The 18,964-nt window shown below is 38.9% G+C and overlaps 1 protein-coding gene across 4 annotated transcripts in view; it reads right to left on the minus strand.

The window, feature by feature from the left end:
- LOC117424599 (protein BANP-like) overlaps positions 1–18,964 on the minus strand; it is a 162,021-nt gene that overhangs the window by 142,053 nt on the left and 1,004 nt on the right. The window contains exons 2-5 of one of the 4 annotated variants that reach the window (XM_058992559.1): positions 12,138–12,239; positions 10,007–10,202; positions 9,414–9,505; positions 3,461–3,660 (exon numbers count right to left, since the gene is read on the minus strand). In XM_058992559.1, coding sequence (XP_058848542.1) covers positions 3,461–3,660; positions 9,414–9,505; positions 10,007–10,076 — 362 coding nt within the window. In that variant the 5' untranslated portion in view covers positions 10,077–10,202; positions 12,138–12,239. Of the gene's footprint in view, positions 1–3,460; positions 3,661–9,413; positions 9,506–10,006; positions 10,246–12,137; positions 12,240–18,964 lie in introns of all 4 variants that reach the window. The other 3 variants (XM_058992560.1, XM_034041109.3, XM_034041108.3) reach the window with 3 other exon arrangements.

An 18,964-nucleotide genomic window follows, 5' to 3' on the forward strand; every position in this document is an offset into this window, starting at 1 on the left:
AAAGCAGCTCAAACACTGTATAAATAATGGGTTTTCCATGAACTATTTCAATCAGAAGCAGCATTATCACTTGCCCCCTTTTTCTTGTGGAGATGTTCGGTTGGTTGTACTTTATTTCAGTCTCATGTAGGAATTAAATAATATTTTGCAGATGAATTTAGGACAACCGAGTCTTACAGCTGACACTATATTCTTCATAAGTAACATCCATTGAAACAGGCATCACCCTGAAATTAAAATGTCCCACAGCCCTTTAAAAAGCAATTGCTCAGAGAAACAGTAATTGGTCAACGTTTTCCATTGCAGTGCTTTCTTTTAAACACCCTTCCTGAACTAATTCTATGATCTGAACCCTTTGTACTGGAGCAGCGACCCTGTTTCATTATCGTACTTTCACACATTCCCATTTCACTGCCTATCTACACTTTAAAATACTCCAATTTTATACTTGGCTGACCTCGGAACTTTTTCTTAATGCTTCTGTAATCTCCATTTCACACGGCAAGGGTATTTTTGTTTTATTCCAGCTTAGTATATCCAAAATCTTTATCAAAGGCGCCATCCAATGAGGGAGTAAAGTTGAAGACTTTATGGAATTATGCAGAACTGGTACCAGATTCTCACAGATGGCTGCCCAGCCAGACTACGCATATCTGAGGTTCAGCAATACAGTGAAATCACAATGCAGTATGTACTATATCATGATAATGTAGAAGTACACCTAACCCCATATAAACTATTCATTAGGGGGCACTGCAGTGGTGATGTCAGTTTCCTATTTACTTCCTGATTGTTGCTACCTGGTTGTAAACAAACATGCATTTACATTGATCTGGTATCAATTTGCAAATATCATTAAATAATTTTAAATAAGAACAAGACGTTCGTGTAAGGAAAAAGTTAATGATAAAACTATGACTGAGATGCAGCTGTGCTGCTGCTATGTGGGCAGTGTATGCTGCTATCAGGAAAATAATGTTTTTATTGTCTGGGAAAGGAGCTATAAAACGAACAGAACTGACCTCACCTGACTTGGTGCAAGTAAGAGTGGTCTGGTCAAAATGTTGCTGACACACAGAGATAAGCCAGCAACTAAGGTGTAGAGATTGTTATAAAACAGCAGGCACTTGGAGATGCATCCAAGAAGCAGCCTCTGAGTCCTCTCCTGACCTCCCATGCCCGTGCTTCTTCCAGAGGATTAGGTGATTGAGCACCTACTTCATTTCTGTTTATAACTAGGGTTACATTATTATGTCTAAATGATAATGTTTAAGCAATATGGGTGTAATGTTTGAATATTGGAATTAGTAAAATGATTTTCTGTTGAAATCCTTGTTGTGTGCACTCCTTCACACAGAGAAATAAATAAATACATATAAATAAATCATTTAGTTTCCTTACATTAGTATCTTCGTATGTATGTTGATGAACATAATCCAAAAGCATTGGATTACTTTAGCCTATCATCCATCCATATATGTCATATCAGAGATATATGCGTTTCCAAAATAAATACACATTTTTTTGTAAAAACTTTTGGCCATAGCTGCAGATGCTGCATCCTGGTACCTTTGCTGTAGGTCATCTGGTCTGATTGCAGCTAGACCATTAGAGGGAGTCTGAACTACAAAACATGAAGTGATTTGGTACTAGGAAGCAGGAGGAGATTGTCATCTATACCATTGTCTTTGAAATATCTGTACAAGCAAGGAACCAAATGATAAATCAACAGAAAAAAGAAAGACCAATTATAATATTGCTAACCAGAAGTGAATCACAACTTCAATAAAAAATAAAAAAAAATGTTTTAACCTAATTATGTTAAACACTGTGCAAGAAACAGCCCAGTGATTATAGAAATTTAACCCACATGTGGTGCATACTAAATGAGCAAGCCAGTGCCAAGAATGTGCTCCATCCACAATGTCAGGGACAATGAACGACAATGAACATAAAGTGAAAAAATATATAAAAAGATGTAGCAATAATTAGATCTTAAGCAAGAAAGACTTGGACAACACTGGGAGTCTGTCCCTCTGGTTCTGGTAAAGCCAAATCATTCCTGGATATTACAAGCTGCCAAGTATTCATGTTCACTTCTCGTCATGAACAGCAGCCGATTGAATGTCTCCAGCCTGTCCTTACTGGTCACAAGAAAAATCTATTGTGAAAGAGGTGCGTCTGTCTAGATTCTTTTAAAACTGCGTCAGTTAAATTGATTCATATAACAAAATAATTACATTCATTTTCCACGACGTGCCTGTACGGTTCACAAAAGTGTTGCTTTCATGGTCGTTTTGTAAGCATGCATTTTCATTTTAAAACATGTTATCTGGTACTGCACTATATTGAAATCTCTGCTTGCAGGCCTTGCTTTCAGATAGTCTTGCACTTTTTTGGTCATTTTTCCTGGAGAGTGAAATTGTCCTCATCCTCGTCACTAACCAAACAGCTGCTTCTCCCATTGACGGATATGCTTTGCAGCAGGTAAGATACTTTGACAGCCTTAACTATGACTTACATCCAAAATAAGTGCATGTGAATGTGACATGTACATACGGACAGGCACCCCAGTACAGTATATCCCCAGATTCTGATGCTTGAAATACCTTTAGGAAAAGAATGTCCTTACCAAGTTTCATCACAAGTCGTTTTCATGATGGAATATATGTAAAAATATAAGTGCAGCCAGGAAGAATATTGTAACCAAAACAAGTAAATACTTTGAAAGACACCACCTGCACATAGCCTTTCTGTTGAGGGTTGACATAGCTGCTTTTTTTTCCTGCTCAGGTGCAGAGTTTATAAATGTGGCATCCCTCCAATGCCACCTGCCTTCTGAAAAACGCTGGTGCTTTAATCAAACCTGAACACGAGTCCTGAGGTCTTAATTAGAAATAATCAGCAACTGGAACAGGTTTAAAAAAAACAAAAAACAGGGAAGGCAAAAAATGTAATCCTCTCACTGTGAAACCGAGATTGCCTTCAGCCAACTAAAACTGTAGCATTGCCAGGATTTTATGTTATTACATTTGTATTTATTTTTTTACCTGAAGACATAGTTTGGAACATACAAGGGAAGTGCTCACCTGGCTTCAAAGGATAAGTCTTTAACTTAATTATTATTTTACTAATGGAGATGTTCCTATAGACTAGGAAGGCAGTTTAGATTATATTGCTCTATTGAATGAGTATATACATATTTTTTCAATTTCAAACTATTTCAACCAAAATTCCCAAATTCGCAAGCTATTGAAACCCTGTAGACGAGGGCCCAGCAGAAGAAGTCCCCGTCCCCACTCCAGGCTCATTGAGCACCTGAACAGTAGGGCTGCTGAAGCGAGCGAGAAGAGATCCACTGAAATCCTGTAGGTTCTAATTTACCTGAAGCGGAAAGCAATTCAGTTCTGATTAAAACATGGAGTTGAGAATCCCCGAGAGCCCCCCTAGCCCCCCTTACCATCGCACTTTGTTCCAGGTCTGCGTGGCTCCCAGCGGAGATCCTGCCACCATGGGTACCTGGATGGGACCCTGGTTCTTGTTCATCACCATGTCCAGCTTCTCCTCCAGGGACTTGTAGGTGGCCTCCAGGGCCTGCAGCTTGCCTTCGATGTTATCCAGGCGCAGGCAGATCGTCTGGTTGATGGAGTACAGCAGGGACTGCAAAGCAAGTCAACATGTGAATCCTGGGGGTTAATATGAACATCATCACCCATGGCAGTGCTTCTAATTGCATAAAGCAGTGACTGGATATCATGGAACCCATTTTCAAAGTTGTTTCCACCAGTTTTTCAAGTTTTTGGAAGATACTTCAAATACAATGCAACATAATAAAAGTAGCTGGTCCCTTCATCTTCCTGTGTTATAGGTAGCTGCAATCAGACCATGTAACCTACAGAAAAGTAAGTGATCCGGTACCACGCAGAAGCATTTTAACTTTTTACTGTAGTGGGAAGTCTTTTAAAACATAAATAAATACAAGGATGTGATGAAATTGCTTGAACTAATAAAAGTAAAGCATTAAGACAAAGAACCATATATGTGCACTCCAGGCAGTTTTTTGACATATTGATTTCTTTCAGATTTTAAATTCTTGCAACAATGTCAAATTGTATGCATCATATTGACCCTATTCTGCAGGTGTAGTATCGGCAGATATCCACCAGGTGGCCAGGTAAAAGACGAAAAGGAGCTATCTCAGGACTATATTTACAGCTTAACACACACACTGCTAAAATTGCAAGTTCTTTTTTTTCTGAAAAGATTCAAATAAGAAAATATTTAAAAAGTGTTGGTTAATGCTACTGCAAAAAATATCTTTAATTGCTAATCGCCACTAGAAAGTGCACTATTTCTAAAGTTAGTAATATTGACCAGGAGTCCAAGTTTAGAACCGTCTAACTGCAATCTTTCAGAGGGCGAGAGATGGGGTGTACTGGGAGGTATCGAGTGACCCTGAGGGGGAGGGAGAATATGACAGAAAATAAATGCTGCACTCGGACAGGAGGAAAGGAAAGAGGAGATATCACGATACAAGAAGTGGGAAAGAATCAGACCTCCCCTGCTGAGTCATAATTCAAAGCGGAAAATAAATTAGCACACATTTCTCACATCTCGACAAGTCCCCAGGGGAACTGAGCTGATTGCACTGTACAAAATAATGTCTCACGAAGCAGAAGACCAATTGTGCTAAAAAAAACAAACCATCGAGTGAAGGCGCCTCTTATTCAGGAATAAACAGCAAAGGTTACTTCAAACAAACATAAAACAGTCACTACAGATGGGCAGGAATGTTTTTGAAATAAAAAAGGCAGCACTATTGTTTTGCATATCAAAGGTCTATTGGGCAGCAATCACTGCCAATGTAAGCACATTACTTCACAACTCAGTCTTTGATCAAACACTGGGATATTATTCATACTGTAATGAATAAACTATATCCCACAGCCCAATACAGTGGAACTGCAATGCACTTTAAAATGTGAACTGGACACGCAAGGTTAAAGCTCAATAATGGAAAGCACAGACAACTGTGTTTCAATGAACGAAAAAATGAATAGCAGTACACTTGCATGGGCCTGCTCCAACTGGTTATGATTGCAGGACTTTTCACACCTATTCAGTCTGGCTCTGGTCAGGTCTAATCGAGCCCAAGTATTATGCATACACAGTGCCCAGGACTAATATAGTGAGTCAGTCATCCAGCTGGAAATCATGGTATTCACCTTTGCCAAAACACTGGAGTAGGCCTTTTAAACTTATGACTAATTTGAAATAGTTGAAGCTCAGCGATGACAAATACTGAAGTAACAGAAATGCATGACACTATTCATTAGGTAGCTTACATATTGGAGTCTGTTGGATGTTTAAAGTGTTACATTTGAAGGGTGTCCTTGAAAAACTACATAACCAATATCGTCGCGTCATATTAAAATCCAAATACAGTTTCTGAAAAACTTAAATGTTTGTAGGTTATCCAGGTTTTTCACCATATCTCCAGACTGCAATAAAAAACTAAACTAATTTAAAAAAGGAAAAGAAGAAAAAATAAAGACGACAGTTGGGAGGTACTTGATGTTCCACATGATTTATATAAAGATGATAGGAAGCAATTTACACACAAGACCACTCCCTGATTACAATTAAGCCAGCGTCATATTCAATAATATGGGCAACACGGCACTGTACAATATTTATAAACATTTTTATGTTATGGAGAACTGGTGATAAAATAAACTAGCACATGCTTTTGTGAACTTTTACGGCCTCATTCACTAAACAGCGGTACCGTGTTTTGCATGCAGTAAGCCCCTTTACTGCGTGCTTTGTACACCTGCTGTATTCACTAACCAGTGGCAGGCAACCTAGAATGTGGAAAAGTACCTCTTATTGAAACAGAACCAGCAAAACAGCTGCATAGGAGAGTGAGAAGAAGTCAGGGAGAAAGTATTTCGGACCAGGCAGAGGTGACTAGGGCTGTGTGAGGAGGAGGTAATAACTAGATACACGTTGAGCACAGACCACACTACCCTTATATGTAGGGCCCCCGGAAAATTCACGATATATCACAAATTTCAAAGACAAATATGTGCCTACGTACCGTGAAAAATATGCATTTTATTTTCCTTACAGTATTTTTCATTACTCTTCACCTCCCGTTCATTTCATACTTTTATCAAGTAGAAGCAGCGCTACAGTAGCTGTACACGGTCCGGCGTCAATGCTGTGCATTTGATTATTACAGCAATGGGGTCAAACAAATACCGGCTTTGTGATTGGTGAATTCCTCATACTATACAATGACGTAACATGCGAGTCAGAGGCGGGATGTTTAAAATGGTTGTTTAAATACTGTTGAATTATTAGCTTGCAGTGTATGATTAACATTAAAAATGCAGACAGCTGACAAATAAAAAAAAAGCTCAATTCATTTCAACAGAAGATCGCGTTCAGAGCTAAGAAAAGGGGAAGTGCATGCAGATGGTGGGATTCTGTTTTGCTCAACTTGTAATGTGTCTTTGGATCATATAAGAAAAGGTACTATCAGTGTTGCCAGATCAGAGGTTTTCCCTCCAGATCTAGAGGTTTTTTTTTTTTTTTTTTAAGGTAAACTTTCATTTCAACTGATTTTTTAGAGTTTTTTTTCTGCAGGTTTTTAGGTTTGCAAACATTCATTACTAAGATGGCAGATAACAAACAACACATGAATTGAATTGACTTGTGTGCCAACGGCACAAACAATGTTGCAAATCACAGATGATGTAGCAAAACTTACAGCCAGGTTGCAGTAGATGGGCTAACGTGCAGATGTGTTAGCATGCACACTGCAAGGTGAAATCAAAGGACTGCTCCAGCCCCATAACAGTCTTTCCTGCTCAATCTCTGGACAGTTGCTTAGTAACTCTTAACTATTATTACACCGTGTAACATTTTTTTTTTTTTTTTTTTTGTTCCTGGGTAGTAAGTGTTATTTCCTAATTGTTTATGCCTCAAAAGTATAGAAAACGGCTATTATTCCCCACAAACTTTGCTTTTGTGACCAGGACAGTGATATTTTGAAATTTACCTATTTCCAATGAGAAAACGGGCGAACTTGTGTCTTTTTGTTCACATAAAGTCAGAAAAAAACAACATATGAATCCAAATTAACATGTATTTATACTAAAGTAATACAAAAATGACTACAAAAGACTTAGAAGTGAGTAGTTTTTCGAGATTTACGATTATACTGTAAATCACTTTCACGAATCAGCCCCCAAATGTAGTCTCCCATCATGTTCTCGTTATACTGTCCTTGGTAGCTGCGTTCAAAGTCCAGTATATCCTGGTGGAAGCGCTCGCCTTGCTCCTCCGAGTTCGCTCCCATGTTCTCCTTGAATTTATCAAGATGAGCATCAAGGAAATTGCCTTTGGGACAGCAGGGACACCAAGACGCACTACCACAGGCGGGACTGGCCACAGCGGACCAAGTTCTCTGTGGGGAGGAACAACGTCAAGTGGGAGCCACTGGTGGACCCCCGGAAGGTGCTGATGCCACCACTGCACATCAAATTGGGCCTTATGAAACAATTTGTCAGAGCTCTAGATAAGGAGTCGGCAGCCCTCAAGTACCTTCAAGACTTTTTCCCTAATCTGTCTGAGGCAAAGGTCAAAGCCAGTGTCTTCGTCGGACCACAGATAAAGAAGATCCTGGAGTGCAATGAATTCCCCAAGAAGCTCACTAGTAAGGAGAAAGCGGCTTGGAACAGCTTTGTCGCAGTGGTTCAGGGCTTCCTGGGCAATCACAAGGCCGAAAACTATGTGGAGCTGGTTGAGACTCTGGTGAAGAACTACGGCACAACAGAACATGGGAGCGTACTCGGAGGAGCAAGGCGAGCGCTTCCACCAGGATATACTGGACTTTGAACGCAGCTACCAAGGACAGTATAACGAGAACATGATGGGAGACTACATTTGGGGGCTGATTCGTGAAAGTGATTTACAGTATAATCGTAAATCTCGAAAAACTACTCACTTCTAAATCTTTTGTAGTCATTTTTGTATTACTTTAGTATAAATACATGTTAATTTGGATTCATATGTTGTTTTTTTCTGACTTTATGTGAACAAAAAGACACAAATTTGCCCGTTTTCTCATTGGAAATAGGTAAATTTCAAAATATCACTGTCCTGGTCACAAAAGCAAAGTTTGTGGGGAATAATAGCCATTTTCTATACTTTTGAGGCATAAGCAATTAGGAAATAACACTTACTACCCAGGAACAAAAATTGTGTTACATAGTGATTCAGTTTCCAAGCACCTGAAAGACAGTGTCCCTCATTTGGTAGTGGTCAAGTGTATTTGCCAATCTTTCCACCTGGCAGCCAGCAAAGCAACAAATGTTCTGCCCCATCATCTCGATTTTGTGGTACGGGAGGTTCACAACTGGTTTGCACACAGCACAATGAACAAAGAGCATCCACTGAAGCCGATGCGTCCATGTGAAAACAGATGGCTGAGCCGCGAGGATGCCATTAAAAGAGTGTTGGACCAGTGGAAAAAAAAAACTCAGTAATTCCGTTAGCTGTTCAGTTTGATGCCCTTTTTCCTGGATCTGTTGATGAAAGGGAATGGCAAGCTTTATCAAACAGTGTATGTTGCACTTTGACACCCGATCTGGAGCCTGGTGAATTTTGGGTAAGAGCTTTAAAGGAGACACCACTTCTTCTGCTAATACATTTAGCTCCTGGTCTGTAAACTTTAGATTCCTCACTGTGTTCTCTTTGGTTGCTGTCATTGTGACAACTCAGAACCGTACTTACCTTTCCTTTCGAGTGCCCTTATATATAAACTATAATACAGTGTGTGTAAACTCGAAATTGAGGAATTCCGCGCGTTGTGACAACTTGCAAATTAACCATTTAGCTTGCTTTATTTGTGCATATAATTAGCTTAATGAATAGAGCTACTGCTGGTTCATTTTTGTGCGTGGTGTGGCTTCCCCCTGCCACGTGGTAATTCTGGTCATTTACCGCCGTTTAGTGAATGAGACCCTTAGTGCTGTACCTGCATCACCACTACAAAAGCTCTACCATTTACACTGCAATGCTGCCACCTAGTGGAATGGAAATAGAAATGTGTTCCAAATTGTGTTTTTACACAACACCTGATTTTAGGAGTGTTTACCCCAGTCATTAATTTACTGTTTTGTAAGAGTTTTCTCCTTTCACAAAACCAGGCAACTAAATAAAATCTCATGATTTCTCATTTTGTATTTGTCTGTTTTCATAAAATAGGGGTTTTAATACAGATTGGCGTGAATGTTTGGAAATGCCCCTTCAATGTAAGTTTTTAACAAACAAAATCGCACCTCAACCTTAATTTGGACCACCTGAAAGAGTTGCTAATATTTGAAATGAAAAGGAATCCTCACCTTGATTGTATCCTGACAGTTGATGTCTGTCCGCTGTCTTTTTCTGTCCGGTTTGTCGCAGTCTTCAGTCTCTTCATGGTTTTCCAACACCACTGACAGAAACAAACAGATTTAAAATGCATGTTTTGAACAACTCTTCCAGAAAAACAGCAAACTTTTGTTTTCTTCAAATAAACCATAAAAAAAAAAGTTTTACAAACACCATCTTGCACACGATTTAGTGGAAATGATTTCTCCTTAACATGACTGATCCATTTGCCTTGTACTCCCCGTATTACATAAAAGCTGGATATCCCTGTTTTGGAACAAGCATATCAAAATATCGATATTGGTGCCCATCGGTAAAAAAAATAAATAAAAAAAAATGTATTTTAATACATATCATGTAAGGAAGTCTTCATCACTACACAACAGGGATGGAAATAAGACTCATATTGCATAGCATTTTCACCCAGTTCAGGTTTTAATACAAGCTTGATTAGGCACAGTGAATAGGTACGAGCTCAGGTGTTTTATTAAACTCATAGTATAGGTGAAACTGCTATGCAGTGGGAGTTTTATTTCCATCCCTGCACACGGAAAGCCTCCCTCACCTGGGTGGTCTTGATTCAAGTCCTCCACCGCTATCTGCACCATCTCCGCCAGGTCCTGTTCAGACATCATTCAGAGCGCTGTCGAGAAACCCACCAACCAGAGAAGAACCTCAGGAATTAACCAATCATCAGCAGACTGGGGAAGGCACCTCCCGTACGGACGAGGGATCCCACCAATCAGTTTGCTGTTGCAGCACTTTATTTGAGAAGAGAACAGGGCAGAGAAAACAACAGGCATCCTGTCAAGAAAAATGAAAATGAAATGAAAACCAAAAAAACAAGTTTAAGTTTTGTTTTAATGGATTAATTAGCATGCCCCATACTTGGTTTTTGACACTTCTGGCAAGGTGCTGCTATAGAGGTGTTAAACTAATGTTTTAGGCATATTTTAGTAAAATGTGCTACATAACTGACCCACATGCTGAAAGTAAATGAGACACACTGCAAAACATGCAAACTTTAGGCTTTAGTATTTTGTTTAAGATTACGAGATGTGATAAATATTAAAATATGGCATTGTTTAAAGAAGGCACTCACTTTAAAAAAATGGTCACAAAGTACAAAAAAATGACCTTAAAATGAGCCTACATAGGATTCAGTACACATGGAAAAAATAAGAATGTGGCAATAGACAAGTTATTTTCTGCAAATATTGCCTATGGTAATTGTATTAAAGGTGAAACTTCCATAGTAAATATTTCATCACTGTCCTTTATTTACATAGTGGCGACCACTCAGAATACAATGTTTCCAGTTGTGTGTGTTTGACCTATAGCTGATGTTAGCTCCTCCCTGCTGACAGGGAGGAGCACAGGTATCAGGTACACAGTGTGTTGGCCTTGATTTAAACACATCCCTCGTTATGAGGGTTTCAACAATACCTGTATTGAAGCTATTGGTTTTTCAACATATGTTAAATTTGAGCTATTGTGTGTAGTCACTATGTTCCATTGAGCACTTGTGATCTGCATGTTAAAATGAACTGTTAAATACACTTTGGCCATCTCTATAAAACATAGCACTTTTATTTGCAACTGCTCGTTAAATAAAATTAACAATGAGCTGGATTTAAGCTTTTTTTTTTGTAGGTTTATTTATTTATTTATTTTTTAATAAAACTGGGCAAGTTGCTTGCAGTAATTTGCAGTTTGTAACAAAAGAACGAACAAAAATAATCTAGCACTTTATAAACTCAGTACACACATACTGTGGGTCTTCATAATCTCTGTTAAAATGTTTAAAATCATCAGTTAGTGGATTATACACCAATGCAATCCTAAAGGAAGCTTGGAGTCTATAATAAAAGTCTGGACAGACACAATCAGTGCCTAAGGACCCTAAACACAAGCTAACCTATGACTATTACATACCGGTATATTGTTGCATTACCCTCCAACAAGTATTGGTAGTCCCTGCCTTTACATATTTCTCCCAAGAAAGTAGAATTACACCTTTATCATATGTTTTTTATTTATTTATTTACTTTAGATGTGTACCATATGTTCATTTGTATATAGGCAAATACCTATTTCTGTGTTTTGTAATGCTGTGTTTGTTAAAACTACCAGAAGCCTTGCAGTGGGGTTGTTAATACTTTAAACTGGCCCACCTGGTTCGAGAATCACCAGTGTTTTTTAGTCTCTACGGATGTATTAGCTCTTCATATTCAGGCCCAAACTCAAGGTGGGGGCGGTGGGGGCAAAACGGTTTAAAAGATCACTGGACGTGCACACGAGATATTTCTGTGCCCAAGCCCCGTTGTTTTCACGCATTGCCATTGAGTTCTACGGCAGCTAGCAACAAATATTGTAAACAAGACAAAACTAATTCTGTGGCTAAATAAAACAGCACATTTAGCACTACTGATTTTCTAGATGTACAGGACGTTCAGCCAGGGGCGGACTGGCTGGGTCACAGGCCAGGATGCTAGTGTACAAGTACAGGCCACTTTTCTGTAGTCATCTGTAGACAATAATAGAAAGGAAAAACACATAAATAGTTCACAACTACCACTATAAAGCATGATCCATAAAAATGACTCCCATGAAATGAAATATTTTTTTCTATCATGTACAAATTTTTAATTTAGACAATAATTACAATAAATAATAATAATAAATACTGTACTCACTTCTCTGACTGCTGCTACTGCTGCCTTGGTCTCTGACTGTTACTGCTACTGCTGCTGACTTGAGGTCTCTGACTGCTACTGCTGCTTTCTAGGAGTCTGTGACTATGAATATTTCAAGGTTGAGAGATTACATATCAGATGTGTGATGAACATCTAAGTAGAGCAAACATTTCATATGAAATGTGATGAAGCACACAGACGTTTGATAACCTCATCATATGTGATCTGAACCTCTTTTTCAATGTTCAGAAGCATAAGAGCCTCAAGATGGTCATCCCTCAACACAGAGGGCAGTCTGGTTTTAATCAATTTTAGAATGGAGAAGCTGCGTTCACAAGAAACTTGGGTGAATGATAAAGTTAAAAGTTTCAGCACACAGACTAAAGATCCATAACTTGCAGAATGGGTTGCAAACGAGTATGCAGCAACATATGCACATGAAATGCATTTTCCACATTGACTTTCTGATGTTAAACTGCAGTGTAGTGAGTCATGCTCATCAGTGTTCTCATCTGGTTCAGAGTCGGTACCTCTTAACTCTGACAGTGTGACATTATCCCCTTTTCTATGCTTTGATTTGTCTATACAGATTTCTGCTATAGAGTCATAACTGCCAGCAACAGCAAGCAAATCATTCCTCAGATCTTGGACATCAACATTAGCCATGGTGGCAATAACTTCCAGACTTTCAGGCTGAAACACAAAACCTGGCTCCAAAAGTGTCTTATAATTTCATGGATCTCACACGGAGGCATCCTTCTTCAAGTTTGTATGTGTCATAAACCTGTTCTCAAGTGTAAAAGCAGCCTTGTTGAATATAACTTTGTATACTTTAATCTCATAGTCTCCAACAGATGCTCTTTCATCTGGAGCAGTCTCACCCGGCAAACAATTCTTGCTTTGGCTTCTTCTCTTAGGGAGAGATGTAGACCATTGCACTCCTTGCAATTCACTTTCGGAATACTTAAGCATTTCTTTATCCATCAAATCTGCAAACTCTTTTGCCAGAGAATACACAGCTGCAAACTCATTCAGAGTTTTCATTAAGTTGTTTTCAAACTTGACAACAGTTGCCATGCTTGCAAGTAGTCAAGTTTTGAAGATTGAAGGCAGTCTGCAGCACTTGAGCTCAGTGAGAACAGTTTCAGGAAGACAAAGCCAGTAAGAATCATATCAAATTTCATCAAATTGTTAATCAAGAAATTTGCGCCAGCTCTTGATTTGGCATCAAATTGCTCAGTTGCATTTCTTATTACCATCAGTGCCTTTATGAGGATTCTGAACCGTTTTCTTTCAGAACTAGAGGTAGAAAACCCTTCAAAAACATGCACAAGGGCAACTTCCCGTGCCTACCACCTAGCTTCTGTAATCGAAGAAGACTCTCACTCCCAACAGCACCAGATTCCTTCAGTGTTTTCTTCCACACATTCATTCTTTTGTAAGAGTCTGAAGTGAATGTTGCTAACCTTTTAGAGGCAGTAGCAGCCTGAGTTACAGCCAGGTTAAGTACAGGACTATAGCAGTGAGTGAAAATCGAATTGGGGGCCTCTTCTTCATTAGTTTTTGAAGTCCAGTTTTTGCTCCACTCATATTAGGTGCACCATCATAGGCATGGCTGACAATTTTTTTAAGTGATCGTCCGAGTTTTTCTGCCTTTAAGTTGTACAAGTCCTGAGACTTTGAAGAAGTAGTGACAGGCAAAAATCTAAGTAATCATTCCGTCATTGCACTCTCCTTTACATATCTTACACACAATGAAAGCTGATCAGTTACTCCAACATCTTGTGATGAATCTACCATTAGGCTGTAGTAACCTGCTTCTTTTATTTCTTAAGCTATTGACTCCTGAATAATAAGACAGATAATCCTCAGTATGTTGTAAATGTTTTCTTGGACAGGAATGTCACAAGTGAACCTCGTCTTCCTTTTCCGTGCATGGATTGTTTGCGTTTTCTGCTGCTGGCAATGCTCATCGTTAAATGTTTATCTATCAATGCATCAAATTTTGACCATGACAGAAGCAGTTCCAAAAAATTACCATGATTTGTTTCTGAATTTTCAAGTGTGTAAGCTTCTTCTCTGCGATGGGCTCTCTACCCTATATCTTGTCTTCCAATGTACAGAACTGCTTCAATGATTCTGCTCAGAAAAAGTCATCTTTCTTTTACTTGTTGATGATGTAGCTCTGGTAGTTCTTTATTAATGTTACATTCAATGTTTCTCATTTCTAGCTGCCAAATACCCAGCAACAGCTGTTGAATGGCAACCTGACATCTCATGTTTTTCTATTTTTACATAAACACTTTTCACTGAAACGGTGAATCCTGATTTTCAGAGAATCCCATGCAAACACTGCAAAACAGTTTGTTGTCAGTCTGTGAGAAAGATATCCACTTTCTTTCAGTTCTTTGGGGACTGTCTTTTACTTCTCTATAGTATGTCTTCACAGGGTGATGTTCAGATAAAAACTGCAATTTTTCTACAACTGAAGCATGCACTTGTGGTGGAACAAACAGATTTGATTGAAAATAACTGCTTTCTGTTTCTCTTGCTTCACTATCCAGGTCAGTGTCAGTATTTACTGTCCATTTCAACAATTGACTGAACTGTCTCTTCACTTTCATACTGTACATCTGGTGTATCAAGAGACTGAACAGCTATGGATGAAGATTTTGGATCTGCGCAGCTTGTATCTAAGGCTTGCACAGGAGCCATTTCACCAGTGGAACCACTAAAACTGTGTCGATCACGATTGCAGGCAGGGTTACTATCTACATGCAGGCAGAACTGACCTATTTTATTTAGAGCAGAAAGTGAGGGAGATGGCAAATCAGTAGAGTGTGGAGTAGTAGTTAAGGCTCTGGACTCTTGACCAGAGGGTCGTGGGTTCAATCCCAGGTGGGGGACACTGCTGCTGTACCCTTGAGCAAGGTACTTTACCTAGATTGCTCCAGTAAAAACCCAACTTTATAAATAAGTAATTGTATGTAAAAATAATGTGATATCTTGTAACAATTGGATAAGGGCGTCTGCTAAGAAATAAATAATACATACACATATAGACTCTTCTGTTGAAGACCGACTAGGTTGAATGTATAATATCGTGCACTCGCTCAGTTGTAGGGAAGAGCAAGGGAAAGGGGTGTGTTTCACAAGCTGTATTAAAATGATCCTACAGACTTATTACTCAGCATGAAATGTTGGATTTTCAATACCACCATTATCCAAAACAACCAACTGCAAAACCGAAACAATGTGCTAAAATAAATTAAAGCCCTAATATTTTAAAAATAAAAACATTATGATCTGATGGGAATTATTCATAAAACACTTCCCTCTAGCTCTAGGCTAAGTTTACTCCTGTTTTTTTCCTAATAAGAAAACAACAAAATGTCACATACATCTTTATTATTATTATTATTATTTATTTCTTAGCAGACACCCTTATCCAGGGCGACTTACAATTGTTACAAGATATCACATTATACATTATTTCACATTATACAGATATCACATTATTTTACATACAATTACCCATTTATACAGTTGGGTTTTTACTGGAGCAATCTAGGTAAAGTACCTTGCTCAAGGGTACAACAGCAGTATCCCCCACTGGGGATTGAACCCACGACCCTCCGGTCAAGAGTCCAGAGCCCTAACCACTACTCCACACTGCTGCCACAACTTTCACTACAGGATGCTAATTTAAGAGTCCCTATGCGCAGTTTAAACAAGTTTATATAAAAAAAAATAATAATAATCTAGAGTCAGTTGTTTTGCTTTATTCATAAAAGTGCAGTAAACATATGATGGCAGAAAATGCTTCATGAATATGGCCCGATATGTATTTTCCGAGATGTATTTCAGGAATTCCGGTTACTGGGGGAAAAAAAGCAAAAAGTATATAGTAATACTGAAAAATAGCATTTTCTGCTCTGTCCCAACTTTCAGGCTCCTTGTAACAACAAGGCCATGACAAGCCACCGTCAAGGTCTCTGCCTGTCTGCTCTCAAAAGCAAACCCACCAAATTGAGTAAAATGATATTATCTGACCTTAAGTTTTGTCTCGTCACGATCTGGTCATTGGATCGTCAGAATTTTTATTTTTTGTGTCTGTCCTGTCTTTCTCTGTACTCTCATTATACTATTCAGTCTGCAATGCAATGCATGTTTTTTCCCACTGCAGTAAAAAAACAACAACAACAGCACAGACCAGGATGCCAATTGCAAAAGCATCCCGTGCCAGTCCACCCCTGCTTCACACACTTAACAACCCCTTTCTTTTGAAGTTAGGCGCAGGCCATTTTATCATGGGAGGGGGGCCAGTACACTATAGTGCGCGATCACACACACAAAAAAAATGCGCAGGCCAGCACAGACAGGCTAGGATGCGAATAGCATCCTAAGAATCCCGGGCCAGTCCCCCCCTGCCCGCAAGTGTATGCTTGCCTAAGGCCCAGTGATGGATTAATCCGGCCCTGGATATGCTGGGTCTCAAAACGTCTATCAAATGAAGCAAAAACATTTTTTTTTTTTTTTACTTGCTGTGACCTTCCATGCATTTTTAGTTTAAAACATGATATCTGATACCAGATTTGGTTAAAGAAACCTCTTTTTGACATCAATGCTTTCAGAAAGTGTTCCACTGGCTCGGTCATTTCCTGTAAATAACCAATCAGCTGCTCCCCCTATTGGCTGGCATGCTTTCAGCCAGTAACATGTTATGACCCAGTAGACATCTGAGGTGAAATGACCCACGAAGTACAAATATAACATACTTCCTGTGAAAAAGGCAGAAAAAATGTAAACTTTCTTTAAATAGTAACAGATATGCATTAAATCCAAAACCTGCACATCTGAGATCTATGTAGCTAATGGAAGTGTAAAATAGGTACGATTTATGAAATTATTTTGTTAGCTACAATTACTTCAAACTTTTCAGTGCGTTAGTAAGACATGGCGAGTTTTTTTATACAGGAAGCAGGTCAAATTGGTGTCAGCTGAGGTTCATATTGAGTAGGCCTTACTGAAATGCAAAAAATGCACTTTATAATTTTACTGTGGGTTGGGGGTTTGTATAAAATGAAATGCAAGAACCATTTTCAGGAAGTGATTAGGTACCAGGAGGCAGCATCAGAAGCTTTTAATCTACTGCATGTTTCTGCATATATTCAATACAAGGGGAGGCAGTTTTAATCCTGCTGTTGCTGATACAGTATGAGGTAGGAAAAGGATTTCAAAGCATTGCTTACCACTCCTTATCTCGTATTTTAATTATCATTATTATTATTATTATTAAATGGTCATTTAGCAAACGCTTTGATCCAAAGCGTCTTACAGAAACTAGGGGGTAAACTATGCATCGACAACTGCTGCTGCTGCAGAGTCACTTACAATAGGACCTCAGTTTTAAGTCTCATCCGAAGGACAGAGCACAAGGAGGTTAAGTGATCTGCTCAGGGTCACACACAGTGAGTCAGTGGCTGGGATTGAACCAGGAACCTCCTGGTAACAAGCCCTTTTCTTTAACCACTGGACCACTAAGCCTACTGGTCTCCCTGTTGTACTGGGAACCTTTTTTTAAAAAAAAAAAATTAAATTCTGCATATGGAAATATATCAAATACAACATGTTAGCTAGATTTGTGCATTGTGGTCTAGTTGCTGTCAGTCACCGTCTGATTGCAGCTAGACCACTGGAGGGAGTTTGAACTACGACAAAGGGTTCAATCAGGTATTTGTCTCAACCTGTCTGCCCCCTCCTACCTCCAGACTATTATTTCTCCCTACACCCCCTCACCCCCTCCGCTCCTCTGCCACCAGCAGTAGCCGTACCCCCCCTCCACCTCCCTGCTCCTTCTCCACCCTTGCCCCTCACTAGAGTCCTGGACTTGGGTTTCATGCTGTACATTTATATAGGAAACTATGTGGCATTAGATGCGGTCATATTCAATGTAACACAGGAAGGAATGTTTAAAGTAATCTCTGGAAAACAAAAAATATTTTTAACATGGTGGTTATGCAATCTAATTGCTACAAGAGTAAAGTGTGAAGGGTAACAATTCAATATGTATAGAGGATGGGGAGACTCCTGGCAGCATACAGTAGCCACTGCTTTTTTTAAAGCCTTGGTTATTTCACCTTTGTCAAACATGCAATGTCTATGCAATTTCTTTCTGTTTTTAATGACAGGAATGGTTATACAAGAGACCAAATCTTTTCTGAAAATACTGCATTTTCCTATGGGTTCTAAACAAAACACAGCCAACAGAAGTTGAATGAATGATGGTGTTGAATCTATAAGACCATGAACTGAAGTGTATTGGTTTACAGTTTGTAAATCACCAACTGTTTAAGTGTACAGTATTTGTTCAGTTTGTAGATAACTCAAACAGCTCCAAAAGCAGAAGCTGCTTGCCAAACTGTACCCTAAATATTTATTGTGAAAGAGACACTGTCCAGCACAGAGAGCATTGGAGGACTCTAAGACACACGTACCAACATGGAGATAAAAGTTGCTCTATAGCATTGCACCTTTGGAAGATTAAATTTGGGGCATTACATTTTTGGGTGCCCAGCTGACTTCAGAAAGAAGCAACTGCAACAAAATGGCAGGATTGTTCAAGAAAAGGTCTTTACTGAACCAATGATCCGAAAATGACTTTCTTTTTACTTTTGCTGCAACAATGTCCCCCTTTATAAATTAATAGGGTTATTTAACGTTCCATTAAAAGATTACCAGTTTTTTGTTTAAAGCAAAACTAAATTTGTTCTTAAAGAAACCTGCCTTTCCTAAGCAACATAAATGCATGTCTTTAATTGACCGAT

Source organism: Acipenser ruthenus, chromosome 19 (assembly GCF_902713425.1).
Source record: "Acipenser ruthenus chromosome 19, fAciRut3.2 maternal haplotype, whole genome shotgun sequence".
Lineage (NCBI taxonomy): Eukaryota > Metazoa > Chordata > Actinopteri > Acipenseriformes > Acipenseridae > Acipenser > Acipenser ruthenus.